At 33.5% G+C, this 18,671-nt stretch overlaps 1 protein-coding gene across 4 annotated transcripts in view; it reads right to left on the minus strand.

Annotated features, from left to right (window-relative positions):
* Positions 1-435: 435 nt before the first annotated feature.
* Positions 436-18,671, minus strand: part of NYAP2 (neuronal tyrosine-phosphorylated phosphoinositide-3-kinase adaptor 2) — a 302,087-nt gene continuing 283,851 nt past the window's right edge. For all 4 annotated transcript variants that reach the window (XM_032278021.1, XM_032278022.1, XM_032278020.1 and 1 more), the window contains one exon: positions 436-5,767. In XM_032278021.1, coding sequence (XP_032133912.1) covers positions 5,540-5,767 — 228 coding nt within the window. In that variant the 3' untranslated portion in view covers positions 436-5,539. The remainder of the gene's footprint in view (positions 5,768-18,671) is intronic.

The raw sequence follows: 18,671 nt of genomic DNA on the forward strand, positions 1-18,671 counted from the left end.
ACCGATTTGCTCCTTATTTAAGCCAGGTTAACTCTAAAAGTATGACTGAATGAATATGCTAAGTATCCCTCCAATAAATATCTTGTCTACATACACAGGTCTAGGATTGCCAGAATTTTCTCTTTCATGCCACCAGACACCTTAGATACACTCTGAGTCATTTAACTGGAATTAGGTACATATGGAAAACAGAGAAGCATCAGTGTTCCTCTTACTTAATGGATCACCTTGAAGGAGAAGACAAGCAGTGATTAAGGACAAATTGGGGATCACATAACAAATTAAAAAGTCTAGACCCTCAATACTCACCAGCATCAGTCTTCTACAATGCATGCAATCTCATGGTCAACTGCAGAAGTGAATAATGTAGGTACATTTCTTTGAAAAAGTTATGTTGTTTCTTGATAAATAAATACCAGTAACAACAAAATCAACTAATTTAAACTATTGCTTTTATTATAATTACACGGGAGCACAAATAAATAAGCACAAAAAGTATTGTAAAATATTGTCAATGCACTAAAGAAAACAATTTATTTTCAAACAACATCTGGTTACTTCAGTAGTATCAAAGTACATTTATAATTACATGTTACTTAAAAAAATCAAGTACAAAAATTAAGAGACATTAAAACATCAGTGTTTATATTATTACATATATAGAAATGGCTAATAACACATGAGTAGAGAAATCTGTTATCTAATGCTTATTTGCACAATTTTTCAGGCACATACCTGACATTTCTAATGAATTATGAAAAATGCAATATGACATTCAGATTTTTAGATATGGTAAACATGTTATATTGGAATGGATGTTAAATGGTTTTCTTTAAAAACCCTGTCTTTTAAAAATGTAGTGCCATTATCCACTAAAAAACATGTTATTTTATATCATCTTCTCATAGCTATTTGTTCCAGTTTTCTGAAAGAGCAAGAAAGTAAACATACAATTGCTAAATACGTAAACACATTTTTAGTGCAAGATAACAAGACCTGTGACTTTACTGTGCTTTGTTTTTTATAATCACAGTGCACTTTACACAAGTTGCTACACTATAAATGTTAACTTAAGGAGTTCCAATCAAAAGAAGTGCATACTAAACATTTTCATATATATTATATACAGTATGTATACTGTACGTGGGTGAATACATGTGTAAATGTAGATGCTTTTAGGGTGGGCAAACCCAGTTATATTTGGGAACAATTGAACACTTGCAAAGAATTTTCACATATGTATAGTTGAGATAAATCCAACAGCATTTCTTTGAAAAAAATTCCCCTTAAATTTGAAACTTCATAATATTTAAAGGGAAATGTAATCAGACATTATTTTTTTCATATTACACACATTTTGCAATGTAATTGACCCAAATATCAAAGAGTTTTAAATCATCCAAACCCCAAGTCATAATGTTCAAGTCCAACATGGCAAAATGTGTTATCGTTTTAATGATTTACATAGACAGCAATACATATTATATATGCAGACATCGAGGCTTACACATAAACGTATTCTATACTTGGACATTCAGTTTAGTATGTTTAGTATTTTAGCTTGACTATACACTTGATCTGAAAAAAAAAGGAGAATGCCATATGTAAACACAATTGTATATCTTCTTAAAAACAATTGGCTTTATTTTGAAAATATTGATGATTGCATAATTAAGCTCCTTGAAGGGTGGAACGACATTTTTTTCAATGTGTAACATGAATTGCTTTAGAATATTTTTAATGCCTGATACATAAGTTGCTCAATAATGAATTGCTAAATAAATAATAGATTAATAACAAATTCTCCGCATTCTACAATTAGCTGTCTATTTTGCACATGGAAGATGTAGTGACATAATGTTAAATGCTATAGGTACTGTTTTTCTTTTATTTCCACTTAAGTTTGGGACACAACAAATTGTGAATTACTATCTATTCTACTCCCAGTTCTTTGTAAGTGTGAATTACCTCTCATCTTGGATTACTTACTGCTTAAATCATAGGAATCATTGTTTCTTAATTTCACATGTGAGTGTAGTTATTTTACAAGCTCTCTTCTACTTTAGGAAACTGACTTGTCTTAACATGAAGGTAATATTAAAATTCCCTTTGTATGTGCATTGTGTTGGTGTCTTATTTAATTAGTTGAAATGATAACCCAATAGCTTTATTTCATTTTATTGACTTGGTCACTAAATTTGCTAAAAGAAATCAAAATAAATTCCATGGATAGGCAAGATCCTACACCAAAATGTAGTGATAAAAACACTCTTTTATTCTCTAGAAGCATTCAAAGACAATTTTGTCACTATTTTGGAAAGTAAAGTTGTATCCAGTTGTCTCCAGACAATTGACGTGTATTTGAATATATAATATTTTAAAACTACAAATTTTAATCTCCAGATGTTTTACTTTCCTAATTATTTTACATTGGTGGGTATTAATCTTCATTTACACAAATCCATCACATTTGACTCCAAGCTTGCTTCATTAGCACAAACAGGGGCAAGATGTGGGTAGTGTTTATATAAAAGACCACTCTTATACCTCAGAGGATGCTGGTTTCTGTGATTGGAAAAAATGCAGATCCTTATTTTTTATTTCCATCAGTTCTAAAGAAATTTATATCTTCTCTGCTAAGGAGTGTTTCACATATAAAAGCATCTTGTGACATCCAATAAAAATTCTGTTTCTAAGAAATTTGCTGTGAAAAGACCATTTTTCATAAGTATGAGCTCGTTCAACCTGACAACCATGCCATGATATGATTTGTTCTTTGGCACTGCTAGAAATATGAGCTTTATTATGGCATAGTGTTCTGGCTATCTGTACATTATCTCCTGACCAAATTAATGTATTGAAGTATCCTGGTTGATTACTGCCAGAGAGTCAGCTTATTTGTTTCTACATACTAACAACCTCCTTTTCTCCATTTAGAGAAACACTACACAAAGAGGAAATTGATTATGGAATGATTATTGCCACAATGGACAACTGTATAGGCACAGAATAACAGTTCTTGAGTCAAATCTCAGTTAAGCCACTTTTCCAGACCTTTCAGTCACTTTCCAATTAAGGAGGCATTTATAGAAATAAATTTAAATGGTTGCCTAAAGTAAAATTTTCCAACAAGTTACCTCCTCAGAAAATAACGCATTTGAAAAAGGAGTGTACAAAACCTGGCCATAGCATGAGTTTGATAGAACAAATAGGAATGGTTTAATCCAACACAGATAGTTTTAGTACTTCTGTTTCCTTCTTGACAAATGGCCAACATTAAATAAATCTTCTGCCTAAATCAGAGTGATATTGGAAAGATAGGCATCTGAAAACACTCTTGCATCTCCCCACAGAAAGATGTTCCCTAAATGTAAATTTTAAGGGAGGGTTGATCATTACCATACTGATCCTGAATATATGTTTCCTAAAGATGCTGAGAATTGATATCTTGTGTCTGACTGATAGGCTTGAGTATATGTGGTCATAAAAACTTAAATCAGGATAACAACTTGGGTCATAAACACATTTTATTTCCATTCTGATTTTATCTAAACACATTTTCATCACCCTTAGATTTGTGTTCCATAGATTCTTGGGTTTGAAACATAATCTGTAGCTGGTGAAACATGCTGGCAGGATTTATTTAAGCTACTTAAGATCTCTTTGTGACCTCCTGCATTTGTGATTCTGGTTTTCTACCACCTCAATTATATAAGCAGAACCTACAACTTCAGTAAGCATTTTATGTATACAGTTCTCCCACTATTCATTCATGCACACACACACTCTCACACACACACACACCAACCATACACTGCTTCCACTTACCTTTTTCCTCATTCTTTCAGAATTCAAATTGGACATCAAAATACACATTAATTATAAAATATTAGAAAATCATGTTATAACATTGAAAAGACTTTTGAAAGAAACTGTTACTGATAAAGCATTACTAGATTTGTAGCAATATAGATTACAAAAATTCTCTAACTCCTGTTATATTTGGTTTTATTGAGCAGCACTGAACTATTGCTGTCAATACCCTTACAAGAAAAACTGCTATGACAATAACTTCAAAAACACACCTTTTCTCTCAGAAATATAATACTAAATTGATTGTTAACAAAGAACCACATACTATCAATTTTAGGAGGCATAAATAGTAATTTAAATATACAAAATATATGTGATAGTTTCTTTTTTATTCATTCGTGACAATATTTATATTCAACTAACAAGTTCTTCTTAAAAGATATATATGATTTTTTTTAACTTAAATTTCACCACCACAAAATTGAATCTACCCCATCCCTCATCCCCTGCCTTTCCTGTTTCTTTCTTTAAACAAACTAAAATAAAAAGTGGTCATTAATCTTTGGTCATGGTGTCATAATCAATAAGAATGGGTGTGATGATCACATACAGAAGATTACGACCCGGAAATGTGGTGATAACCAGTTTGAAAAAAATAATAAGAAATACATTTTTGATTAATGGATCTAAATGTTTAGAAAGATTGCCATTTAATGTATTAAAATATGTAAACTGGTCTAGTTGAATGTTAATTTTTTCGTTTTCTTGGGGAAACAAGCATACACATGAAAAGTTACTTAAATATAGTGATTATGGTGGCTACAATGCCACTGGTCCCACTTTCTTGAAAGCAGTTATGCTCTTGAGCTATTAATTCCTTGTTCCTTCCATTGTCACAGTGAACCCTGGTCTCCTCCAATCAGATCAACGATGCAAGGCCACATGCCCCTAAAGTCATTTCCCAAGGAAATGTTTTCAGCTGGGATGCCCAATATATCCTAGTAACTTTCTCTGGAGTCTGACTACCCATTGCTTAGTTGTTACTGTCAGACTAATGGTTATTCTAACCACTGCCAGAAGTTACTAAAAAGAAATTCTTATAAAGCCAATGTAGCAAAAATATTGTTGTCAACGTAACTTGGATGTCCAAATTAAGCATCACATTTGCATTCATTTCCTGTCAAACCCTTGAAACTTAAAAAGCACAGATGCTTTTAACAAATATGATATTCAACTTCTACGTTACTAGCACCAGATCATATAATATGTGGTTGAACATGATTTGTAGTTGTGAGATCTTATACAGAAACCAAATGTGGGCAAGGAAAACAAACATTTTAAATGCAAAACTTAATAATAAAAGGCATCAAGGGATTACATATAAAAGAGATAACAAACCAGTTAATACTGAAATTATATCATATAGTAAACTCTTGATATTTCTGTAATTTATATACGCATAGTGTGTATTATTTCAGGTGTCACCCATAAACTAGTAAAATATTTACATTTTAATATCTTCTGGATTCAAAATAATCCGGGATAAATAAGTGTGCCTTCATTGCAAGGACATATGCATTTTATCTTGAACTTGCCACGAATAGGCACAGCTTCCCGTGGCATTCCATTCCCACAGAAAAGACATATAACAGTTCATTATCATATGTCCAAGTCGACCTCCCTCTTCATATTAAGAAATGTGGAGCTCACACCATCCTGCGCACACTCATATGGCAGTATCCCAGAATACCGTTTGCTGTTTAGAATAGGGCGGAGGGCTGTACTTCTTGGCACCTGCATTCTTCTTCCAGCTGGGCAAGATAGGCATGCTATCCTGTTTGCAAAGGCCCTTTTCCGTTTTCTGTCTAGCCTTTATTTCCTTGCACAAGCAACGCTTTTTCTCAATCATCTCAAGCATTGTATGGTCTCCATGAAACCACTGCATGCATGCCACCTAGCAAAAAAGAAAGAATGAACACAAAAGAAAAAAATGGAATGAAAGCATATTTCTTTTGCACTATGCTAGTAGTTTATTAGAACAATGTCACTGTTTCTATATCTCTTTTAAAAATTATTTTTTGTTTTGCGTTGTTTTAGACAAGGTCTCACTCTGTCACCCAAGCTAGAGTACAATGGTATGGTCACAGCTCATAGCAGCCACGACCTCCTGGGCTCAAGTTATCCTCCTATCTCAGCCTCCCCAGTAGCTGGGAATACAAGCACATACCACCATGTCCAACTAATTTGTTAAAAAGTTTTTTGGTAGAGATGAGTTCTCTCTATATTGCCCAGTGTGGTCTCAAACTCATGGGCTTAAGCAATCCTCCCACCTCAGCCTTCCAAAGTTCTGGGATTACAGATGTGAGCTACTGTGCTCAGTCCAAAAACTCTTAAGATTAATTAGGAAATAGAAATATAAAATTTCTTACAAAACAAAAATAAAAGCATGGAAACCAGAAACAAATTTTGTACCTATATTAGTAAACATCATGATATTTAACATAATTTGGGCATGAATATTTTTCAATATGTTCTGAAAGTTCATGATATGAAAAGTAAATGTTTTATACTTTTAAGTAATTTTCCAAATATTTACCTATAACATTATGTTGGCTCCATTGTCTTATTATTTCCCATATTTTAAAATTCAGTTATTGGAATTACTTTTCAATGAGGTCTAATATGAATGTTATGTGTTTTAAAGATGTTAATAAATATTTATTTTATTCTCAAAATAATTTTTAAATACTTGGGTTTATTTATAAAGAGAATATAGTAGAATAGCTATTTTTAATAATTGTTTTCATCAAAATGATTTTAAGTGTACTCCATATGCTTAGAATGTAAATGCTTAAATATTTCTTTTGCAAAGAAGTTTTTGGTATAGTTTTGAATGCTCCCACAGATGTCTACATTAGAATCATTCGTCCCTATAGTCACACTGACAAGGATCCTAATCAACTTCAAAAAATTAGAAATATAGATTCATAAGGTCGTTGTGGTTACCAGGAGAAAGTTCAGTGGGGACTATATATTGATACACACACACACACACACACACACACACACACACACACGTATTAAACACTGCTTCCAGGTATATGTGGCACCATGTCTATCAGTAACTGTTCCTTGGAACAGAACTAGCATGTTGAGTCTGTCACACAAGGACAGCAATAAAATTGGGCCCATGAGCTCTGCTAGGTTGGGGAAGCTCCCACATAATTGTTTAAGCAAATCTACTCTATAACTTGAAGCATTAAAATTGTGTACTTGAAGCCACTGAAATTGCTGTTGCAATTTTAGGGTGATAATTACAGCAAATACATAATGCTTACTCTATATCAGATTTCATTCTAAGAACTTTGCATAGTTTAATTCGTTTATTCCTCATCAAAATGCACTGAAGTCATAACATTTATTAACCCATAGTGATGAATAAAATGAGACTTAAGGTGATTTGATAACTCTCCCAAAGTTACAGAGCCAACAAATGACAGAGTCATGATTTGAACCCAAGAGTTTATGCCCAAAACCTAAGAGTTTATGTCCAACCCCTGTGCCTTTAACAACTACACCACGCTGCCTCTCAATGTATACACAGAACTAGAAAGGATTGGGAGCATGGATTAGTACAACACTCTAAGCAAGATGAGGAAGTTATATATCTAGTCCAAAACCAGGCAGGTAGGTTTTTGTGTTAACAAAGCTAAATTACATTCTCACAATTCCCAATCATTTAGGGAGAGGGCAGGACCTAGACCTAGAAAACATGGATTTAAATCCTGATGTGTCAAATTTCCGCAGGTCACTGGGCTTCTTGTTTTCTTTATCTGAATGAATGAGTTGATAAAGTTGGTGTGAGGTTTAAATAGGATAATGAATGTCAATTCATTTTAAAAACAGGAAAGCATTGTCCAAGTCTTATTATTCTAACACTGATAAATAACTAGTAGTTTTTCACACCTACGCTATGCCAGTCATCTGCAAAGAGCTTTATTTTATATTAAATCCTCCCAGCCACACTGAAAGAATTTACCTTCATACTACAATTAATAAAACTAAGTCTCAGAAAGTTTAAGAAACTAGGTCATGGTCACAGCTAATAAATGATACAGACCTATATCAAACTCAGGTCTGTCTGACTCCAAAGCTGATATTCTTTCTACTATATTATGTTCCACCGCCTGAATTTTACTTCAAAATTAAAATAATAGTCATTGTTGTATGTTTCACTGTTTCCAGATTCTACTCAAAAATACAACTATATTTGTGGTTTTATGAATGGGAATAAAAACTGCTTATTAAATAATTAAATCAAAGTTACTAGCTTGGATTTGGAGCCCAGAAGATGATACTCAGATGAATGCCTTGCTTATGCCTAATATGATAGAAAGTTCCTTGAAAAGATGAGCTGTATTTTATGTCTCTGGTGTCATCTAGTTCCTAGCTCAGAACCATGGACATGAGCATTCACTTTTTAAATAAAATTTTAGGTGTTCGTTGACTTAATCTAATGAATAAGTGTGTGTTCCAACAGTAGACTGTCAAAGTGGCTCAGAAATTTTTCAACAGTCAGTATTTTATAACATGATAATCTGTACAATAAAAATGCAGCAACTCTATTTTGGTGAAAATGCAAGCAAAATTTATTAACTACAAACTGTCATAATGGAATTTATAACACAGAATTCCCAGAGGACAAGCTCCAAATCTCATGCATCTCAGTGGTCCCAACTTGTAGCACAGAGTCCTAGGCTCTCAATAAAAGTTTAATGAATTAAATAGAAGCCACCATCATAGAACAGTTTTTGTTGCCTCTCAAAAAAAAAAAAAAATCCCGATAATCTTCTTAGTAAAATCTTCTGGGTTCTACACATTTCAACATCATTGCAAAACCTCCAAACTTCCTTAAGGCTCAATATTTCTTACAGCATCAGTTCCATATTTGTATTTATTTACTTGTCCAAACAAACATTAAGTCATATGTTACTTAATTCCCTCTAATATTTTTATGGTATAAATTGGTATGTCCAACTGAAAAATATCTTTTCTGCATTGCTTTGACAACAGTGTCACCAATATATTTCATGGTTGCATAACATTTCATATACATATATAGTATTGTATTATCCATAAAATATGTATTTTGTGTCAAAAGGAAATGCATGCTATATAGGTGCGTACATTTATTAATAGATTTCTTAAAACTCTAAAGACTGGAAGAATAAGGATAAAAATTATGAAGCTTGGAATTTAATTCTTTACATTTTTCTTTTACATTAAAATAGTTATATATCTACTTGATTGATAGAAATTGCTAAAATATTAGGAAAAGAAAATCACTTTTTTTTTTTTTTCAGACTCACTCCATAATATTTAACTCTTATCTTTTGGAGACATGTATGGTGAGTGAGAAAGTGTTGCCCAATATGTGAAATTCCATGAAAAAAGCATTGCCTAATACATGAAAGATGGCTAGATATCAGATGATAATTCAAACTCAAGTTGCTGGAAGATTGCCAATTTGAAATACAAATATACATTTAAAAACATCTTAACAAATATATAGATTCTAGTATAGAATCTTCTTATTTAAAATCTGCTATCAATTTGTTTGCATTTGAATTCCCCCCAAAATATTTCTATGTTAAGGTGTGACAAAGAAACATAGAATATAATTATATTATGGCAAGATACATCTGTTTCACATATTTATTTTTAAATAGCACATGTTTGCGTGCATTTTTTTTTAATTCTCAAAATCAAACTCCAATGTTACTACTGTGGCCATTTTCATCATTGAATCCTTCCAAAAATATATCTAAATAATATTTTTTCTGATAGTAAGATGTTATGCTTTCATTCACCATTTTGCATATAATAAATACCATATTTAACAAGCATATGAAGTATGTAAAGAATACTACTCATGAAAGATTGCATTGTTTTTCTACTTTTTTCTTTTATCACAAAATTCTTCATATTCTTTAAGAAAAAATATGTGTAAAATCCCATTCCGTCGCTCCCTGGAGTTGAAAGAACTGTAGGAATTGACTATTACAACAAATTTGAAAGCAAGCCCAGTAAATAAACTCTTATAGTTCAGTTATTTAATTCAGTGGCTTTATTTCTTATCTTTAATCCAAAGGCATTTATCATACCATATATCCCATGAAGAAAGAAAAAAACATATACACAGGTAGGTAAGTACACATCAAAAGATAACTGTAGGACAATCTCTAGGACAAGATTTTTATTCTACCATGATTCATCAGAAGCAATATTCTTGGATAATAAGTTCATGGAAATAAGATCAAATGAAGCTTCCTGTCAAGGAGGTGAAATTTCAATCTCCACTTCTTATATGCAGGCTACACACAGTGACTTCTTCCTAAAAAGTATCGTATGGAAAGCGAGGAGGGAAGTAACTATACATTGGGGGAATCTGCTGTTAGGTCTGAACGGTTCTGCCCGCTTAAAATTCTTATGTTAGAGTCTTAACCTCCAAGGTGATGGTACTAAAGGGTGGGACCTCAAGGTGGTTGGGAGATGCATAGGACTAGTGCCCTTATAAAATAGGCGCAAGAGAACGCCACCCCTTCAACCATGCTGCTGACACAGCAAGAAGTCAACAGTCTGCAGCCAGGAAGAGTGTCTTCGCCAGATCATAACCATGCTGTCATGTTGCTCTTGGACTTCTCAGTTTCCAGAACTGTGAAAAATGCTTTCTGTTGTTTATAAGCCACCCAGTTTATAGTATTTTGTTCTAGCAGCCCAAACGGACAAGACACCTGGAAAACACCACCTCCAACAGATGATCAACAGTGGTGAATTATACTGGTAGTATGTATTTTTGTTATAACGTGATGAGAGCAGAGGCACTTTTTATCTCTGCCATCTTCCTCCTCAAAACCCGTAACTCCACTCAAATCATGAGAAAAACACCAGAGAAACCTAAATTGAGAGACAGTATACAGAATACCATACCAGTGCTCCTCAAAGCTGCAAAGGGCATCCAAAATAAGAAAAGTCTGAGAAACTGTCACAACCTGGAGAAGACTAAGGAGACCCAATGACTAAGTGTAATTAATTTACATGCTATCCTGAAAGGGACTCTGGAGGAGGAAAAGAACACTGGATTAAAAACTAAGAAAATAGGAATGAAGTATGGATTTAAGCTGATAATGATGTATCTATATTGATTCATTTGTCAGGACACATGAACCATGATAATATAAGATATTAACGATGGGAGAAACAATGGGTGTGGAATATGTGGGAACCCACTGTACACTGTAACTCTTCTGTAAATGAAAAACACTATTCTAAAATTAAATATAAATATATATATATATATATGTACACACATATGTGTGTAAATGCATGTATGTATTTGTGTGTGTGTGTGTGTGTGTTTAAAGATCAAGTGAAGAGACTATATTCTCTCCAAATGTTAATTTTAACTGTATCTTTCATTATTTAAAAGGCAGCAACATGGTATTATGGAAAGAGTTAAATGACTTGATTGGGATACTGATCATTGTGTGACATTGAAAAGTCATTAATATCTCTGAATTTCCTAAATACTATATATTGAATGAACATTGATACATAATTCATACATGCATAGTATATAAATTTATATATGCTTCACATATACATTTTATGGATATTGTACTATGTATATAATGCATATTGCTACACACTTCACACTTTATATGGTTGTAGGAGGCAGGGAGCTAAAGCATATAAATGGAGAAAGCCTCAAATGTAAACATTTCATCTAATGTTCCCTCAGTGCAACAGGAGTAACATAAATGAGAAAGAGTCTTTAGTTCACTTCAATAATTACTTTCTCTAAGAAATAAAATTAAGTACTTCCTGAGATTAAGAGTATATTTTCTCAAAAGAACAAAGGAATAGGAAGGCAGTGCAATAATAAATCTCCATAATATTTATTTAAAATATTCAATTTTCCCAAGTAGATAAATCATAAAGAGAAAAAAATACTCTGAAATAATCACTTGGAGCATTTTACTATTGAGAATGATACCAAAATAAAGCTGATACAAGCATGCATAACTCCATTGGTTTTCATTTTTGTGCCTCATTAGTTAGCATGTGAAAAACAATAATTTATCAAAGGCCTAGGAGACAGAATCCAATGCCAAGCAAGCACCTTGTTAGCCTTGGAATTAATTTCAGCTGGGAGTCTTGAGGCTTGTGAGAGTAAAATTTAATTTCTTAAACAATACACACAGCAATCAATACTAATTTTCAGATGATCTGGGGCAACATTACCAATCCTGTGCTGCAGTCTCTGGACCAATTTCTCCAACCTGCATTGACCATTTTGTGAGAAATTATCATTTCCTGCATAAGGAGTATAAGTTTAACTTGGCTGGAAAGGAAGCTGGAGTTCTCAAAGTTCTCTAGATTTTGTCTTTAAGGGAAGTTTCTCTGGGAGACCATGGATAGCATTGATGAGGGAACAAGGAAGAGAAGGCATGAAAGTCAGTGGGTGTGACTCAAGAAGGGGAAGCCACTTCTTCAGAAATTACGGGAGGTAGCAAGTCACCTGCAACTATGCTCGCCCTGTCTTTAGGAGTAATGAGGTTAGCCAGAGGTGTTATTACTCTCATTTAAAAATGTTCTTCCTCTCCCATGTAGTAGGCAAAGGGGTTGATTCTTGAATTATAAAAACACACAGGAAAAAATAAGCATGTGAATACCATGGCTTTTTTATATATGTCTTCAAGAGAAGGGTTTGGCAAATTACAATCCACTGGCTATATATACAGTCTACTGCCTGTTTTTGTACCACCCATGAGCAAGAATTTGTTTTGTATTTTTAAATAGTTGAAAAACTAAAATGAAGAATATTTCATGACACATGGTAATTACATCAAATTCGAATGGTGGTGTATATAAATCAAGATTTGGGGCACACAGATGTACCTATTTGTTGACGTACTGTCTACAAGGTAGAACTGAGTAGTCAGGATAGAGACCATAGGCTCATAAAGCTGAAAATACTTAGAACCTGGCCCTTCACAGGAAAAAAAGTGTTAAACTCTGCATCAGTGTAAGATAAAAAAATAATTAATAAAATTATAACTAACCACTTTGCCACGATGCATAAACTTTCTGAAAAGGTCAAATAAATAGTATGCTAGACCTATAAAAAGTCAGAAAATAATATTTAATTGAATTAAACATATAAAAACTTGTTAAATTTCCACTCACCTGCACCCTGATAAATGGGCTTTGGAGCAAACTACTCTTTCCTAAACGTATTTTCAACTTAAGTAAATGATCACGTAACCCTTAAAATAAGTATCTATTAGAATTGTCTGATAGAAGGAAGACAGGATAATGTCAGTATGGGTGCTATGTAAAGAACTATAAAACAGAATCAGGAGTGTTGACTCACATGTGCTTACAATATTTTTCATATTGAGTTTGGCCCCTTAGATTAACCAGAAATGATGAAACCTAGATTTGAAATCAGTGCTATAAATTAATTTAGAAAAATTATCTGGGCATGTCAATTACATATTTTATAATTCCATCATTAGAAGGAAAAGCAGTATGTTAGAATTAAAGACATAAACTGGTTTAAATTGTATAGATAAGAGATTTAATACTAGGTCAACTCTTTTTAATAACCCTGCAGAAGTTACTTAATTGCCTGTGATGTGTTGCTGTGGTGACTTAACCTGAAAAATATAAGTTTAATTTGGGAACTTTCCCCCTAATTTTAGTTATAATATATACATAATATTTTTGGAAGGTATGGGTCAACTTTACATAGTTTGGCCAACAAAATAGCCCTCAATAAATCTTTTGAAATTGATATAACATAGAGCTGGAAGGATTATAGCTTTCTGTACTTGTCAGCATATTCACTAATAAAATTGCTTTCTTTTGTTGTTAGTTTTCTTTTTTTGAGACAGAGTCTTTCTCTGATGCCAGGTTGGAGTGCAGTGGCACAATCTCGGCTCACTGCAAATTCCATCTCCCAGGTTCAAGCAATTCTCCTGTCTCAGCCTCCCGAGTAGCTGGGACTATAGGTGTGCACCACCACACCAAGCTAATTTTTGTATTTTTAGTAGGGACATGGTTTCACCATGTTGTCCAGGATGGTCTCGATCTCCTGACCTTGTGATCCACCCACCTTGGCCTCCCAAAGTGTTGGGATTACAGGTGTGAGCCACCGCACCCAACCAAAATTCGTTTCTTAATTAACAAATCACAAGTCTTTCAAATGATCATCACACAGAAAAAAAAGTGTTTTTAAATGAGCATATTTGACTCATGTATCTGTTATAAAATAATTGATATTTTGGAAACATATAGAGTCAATCTAACTTCTTATAATATTTTATGCTAAATGTTTAAAAGGAACAGTCAAATAATTCATGAGGATTTACAATTATAGACACCATTTATGCCACTTTAAAAAGTATAAGTTCAAATCTAGGAAGATGATTCTGCACTAAATAATATTTCTCCTTTTTATGAAGGCCATATGAGGCTATTTGAATGATAATCTAAGTGAGCAATACCAACATAGTAGGAACTTTTCAATTCCATTGGGCCAGATTTGATTTTAGGCTTTCAATCTCATTTTAATGATGTTGTACAAGTAATTTAACTGGCTTTCTTGCATAAACATGACAATTAGGGATTATATATAAAATGTACCTAACTTTCAGACTTTAATATTATTTGAAATAATATGCACCTTTGTTGTAGCTTTGGGTTTTTCTATAGTTTTCCACCTGTATTTTTTTCCATCTTTAACTTTGATCTACTGATCAGGTATTTCTTTAATTATCCCCTTGTAATCCTCCCTGATTTATCAGCACCGTTGACTCAAAACATAGATTTTATGAAAACATTATTAGGCAATTCTACACCTGAAGCAGGTACTGGAATTGCAGTACTTATTTCCCATATCTAAATTTAGTTTTGAGATATAGATATATTGAGAAAATGAGAACCACGTCTTGATTTCGGAATTGCTTTAGAATGCAAAATTACTGGTACACATTAACTCCTGCTCTTCTTTTTCCAGATCTAAAGATCACCCTTGATGTATAGTCTCTGATCAACTACTAGGCACATAATAACAAACATCACATGTTAATATTTTAAGTTATGTATACTATTTATTTTTATGTATCTGGGCTTGCTTACCTTACTAATTACATAAAACTCACTCATCAAGAAGATTTAAAAGTTATAAATGAATAAGACTTACAATTACATGAATATAAAGAAAAATAGTTTTAAATTAATATCTATAGCTCATTTTCTCTGCCTGTAAAAAGAGGAAAACACCTAACTCTTCAATTTTATGATAATGTCCTTTAAGCAAGACTCACATCACAAAGTACTTTCAGGGATGAAGGTTGGTTTCAACTACCATGCTAAACAGTGACAATTATAGCTTATTTCAAGCTCCTAATACAATGCACATCCCTTTTTAAATATGTATGTGTGTGTTTGATTTTCTATTTTCAGGCCAGGCGCACTGGCTCACACCTGTAATCCCAACACTTTAGGAGGCCCAGGTGGGCAGATCAGTTGAGGTCAAGACCCACCTGACCAACATGGCAAAACCCTGTTCTCTACTAAAAGAACAAAACTTAGTGAGGCATGGTAGTGCCTGCCTATAATCCCAGCTACTAGGGAGGCTTAGGCAGGAGAATCACTTGACTTGGGAGGCAGAGGTTGCAATGATCCGAGATCATGCCACTGCATTCCACCCTTGGCAACAGAATAAGATCGTTTCAAAAAAATAAAGTTGATTTTCTATTTTCTTAAGAGACAGTATAAAATGGATAAGATGACCTGTTTTTTTTTTTATCATTTATTATGTGTGAGATCAGAATAATTGACCTAATCTTTTCTTTTTTTGATCTGTAAAATGAAAATAAAATCTCAGGTTTCTTGAGAAGATCAAATGTCCTAATTTGGCATCTACTGAAAAGTGGATACTCTTAAAAATATAAGCTTCTCTACTCCAGTAGACAAGGAGCTCTTTGAAGCCAGGACTCTGTTATTAATCTTCATATTCTTAGCTTTTAACACAGTAAAATTATGAAGTAAATGTTCATAAAATGAATGAATGAATGAATGAATAAACAAATGTTACACTAAGTGAAACATTTTCTAAGTGTTTTCAGGAAAGGTGCTTTTGAAATCCTTGACTTCATGAACGAGTTCATTCCACTTTGGTTCAACTGAATCCAACATTACCTCAAATTGTGCAGAGTTAACAAAAATACTGCCTGGGCTTTACTAACCTCAGGAGGCATCTAACCTGAAACTCAGTCCTCATCATCATGTGAGTTATACCTGGGTGTTCTTTGGCTGAGAACATCTCTTTTTCAAACTCTGAACATCAATCCTTGGCCCTTTGGCTGAAGTTGAGACATAAATCAATGCTACCTAAGCCTTAGTATGCATTCAATCAAGCAAGTTTGCAACTCCCTTGGGAGTTTATTAAAGTGTTAACTCTTAGGCACCAATATCAGAGAATCTGACTTTAAATCTAAATAAGGTGGGTCTTAAGCAGCTATAGTTTTATTAGGCTGCCTAGAGATTCCGATGGATGATAGGCTGACATTTTGAGAGATGCCCCAGTACTAGTTAAAGATGATAACAGGTTATACTAACTCAAGAAACATTCTCTCAAGATCTGACCCTTCTCATTCTCTGTCCATACATACTGGGCACAAATGCAAGTAAAGAATCAATTGAAATTTTGAGAGAAGTCAGACAGATTTTTGTCTTAGCAAATTATTTCAAGTATAGTCTATCATTCTGTGTATATTTATAAAAGTATACATGTATCTGTATGCATATTTACACATGTATATATTATTCATGATTAAATCATTGAATCGTTTTACAGATCTCTTACAAACTATTAATCAAATTTTGGTGGATAAATGAAACTTAGACCTTTCTGTCATTGTTGTCATCACTACCATTGTCTACATCTTAATTATTATCAAAATCCTGGACAAAATAACCAGAGTGTTTCCCTGCAGTGGGCAAGTCACTGTTTAAGCACTATGTCTGTTCCATCTTAGCTCACCTCCAAATCGCTTACTCACTGGTAGAACCTCCATATACTTGTGTACTGAAAATACATTACCCACTCTGGGTACAGCATCTAAAGAAGTCCTGAAGGTAAATTTTTAAAATTTTATTTCATCAGCCACACTATAGATCATTTCAGTAAATACTGTTCCTCAGTTTCATGGTAGCAGATAAATATAGTACAGTAATCCTTCCATACATATTTATGCTTCTCTAAGTATATTCACAAGTATGGTAAGATGTTAGTGTCTCTTGACTGAGTTACATAAAAGTGTTAGCTGATACACTGAATTGCATTAGGAGAAAAACACAGGGAGAAAGTCTTCATCAGGGAAAAAGACCAGGAATGATTTTCATTCCACTATGAAATAAGATACTAATTGCATGAAACCATCATCGTTTTACAAACTCTTTGCTGTAGCGAAATTTTAGAGCATAAAATTTCAACATCTAGAAAATACAACACATTTGCATATTACAAGATGGCAATTAATGCAAAACAGAGTAAAATGTTAACTTTGTATCTCTTAGGAGCAGATGCAAAGTGCAAATAGGAAGTGTATATGATTTAGCACATGTTCTCTGGTGAAACGCTATGACCAGACATACAATGAAAACCTACCCATCCAACAGCCCACCATCCATCCAGGTGTGAGTGACATGGCATTTGCTCCTTTATGCGTGTATACAGATCATCCATATAGGTGTAATAAGTAAATTATTATAAGTAAAGGTACAGAAAAATAAAATGACAGATAAAAAATCATCATGTTGCATGAGAAAGAGTTGATTTGTAACTTAATTCTTGTGTGCCTGAAATTGGCTAAAAACTTTCTTGCATTAAAATTTGTATAAAATTGTGAATAATGTCTTATGCATAAGTGATATGTGATCCAATATACTTATATATTACACTGTAAGCTGAGGCTTTTGAGAAGAAAACTGATTCATGCTAAAATATATTAAGAAAAACTTTATGTCCACATATAGAACCATAGTATAAGCTTTAAAAAGCAATATATGATTCTTGCTTTAGCTTTTTACTGTTTCATGATTATAAAGTCTTTGCACTTGGAGAGTAAAAATGACTATAGAAAAAAATATGATTTATTATTTTCCAATAAAGAAGACACAACTTATTTCTCAGTAATTAAACTAAGTAATTACTACAAATACAATTTCACCTATTAATCAATTAAACTAATTGTTTATAATAAAGAAAGAATCCTCTGAGAAGATTCCTGAATTAATTTATACATTTTTAAATTAGCAAGAATTCTTTAACTAGAAAGCTGTCTAAAGAGATATTCCCTGAAGGAACAAGCAGTATTACAAGATAAAATTCAATTATAGCAGAGAGGATCCAAGATGGCCATTTAGGAACAGCTCAGGATTGTAGCTCCCAGTGAAAGTGCAGAGGGTGAGTGGACATATTTATTGCCCACAGACTAGGAAATTCCCAGGCGGAGGAGCTCCACAGGTCGCCAGCGCGGCTGTTTCAGCCAGCACAGCTGTGTCCGCCAGCGCCACTGCTTTGCCCCGCATGGATGCTTTGTCAGTACCCCAGAGCAGCAGTTCTCCGTACAAAATACACTGGTCTGGTGCCCCTTTGGCTGGTGATTGGAGCCATGGGAAGTCGCCCATTCGTCTGTTTAAAAAAGGGGACTGAGCAGGGAACCAGGACAGTAGATTCCAGGACAAAAAAAGCACCATGAATCTCAGTGCCCCTGTTTAAGCCA

The sequence above is a fragment of the Sapajus apella genome, unplaced genomic scaffold, assembly GCF_009761245.1.
Source record: "Sapajus apella isolate SASKATOON/1434 unplaced genomic scaffold, GSC_monkey_1.0 scaffold10, whole genome shotgun sequence".
Lineage (NCBI taxonomy): Eukaryota > Metazoa > Chordata > Mammalia > Primates > Cebidae > Sapajus > Sapajus apella.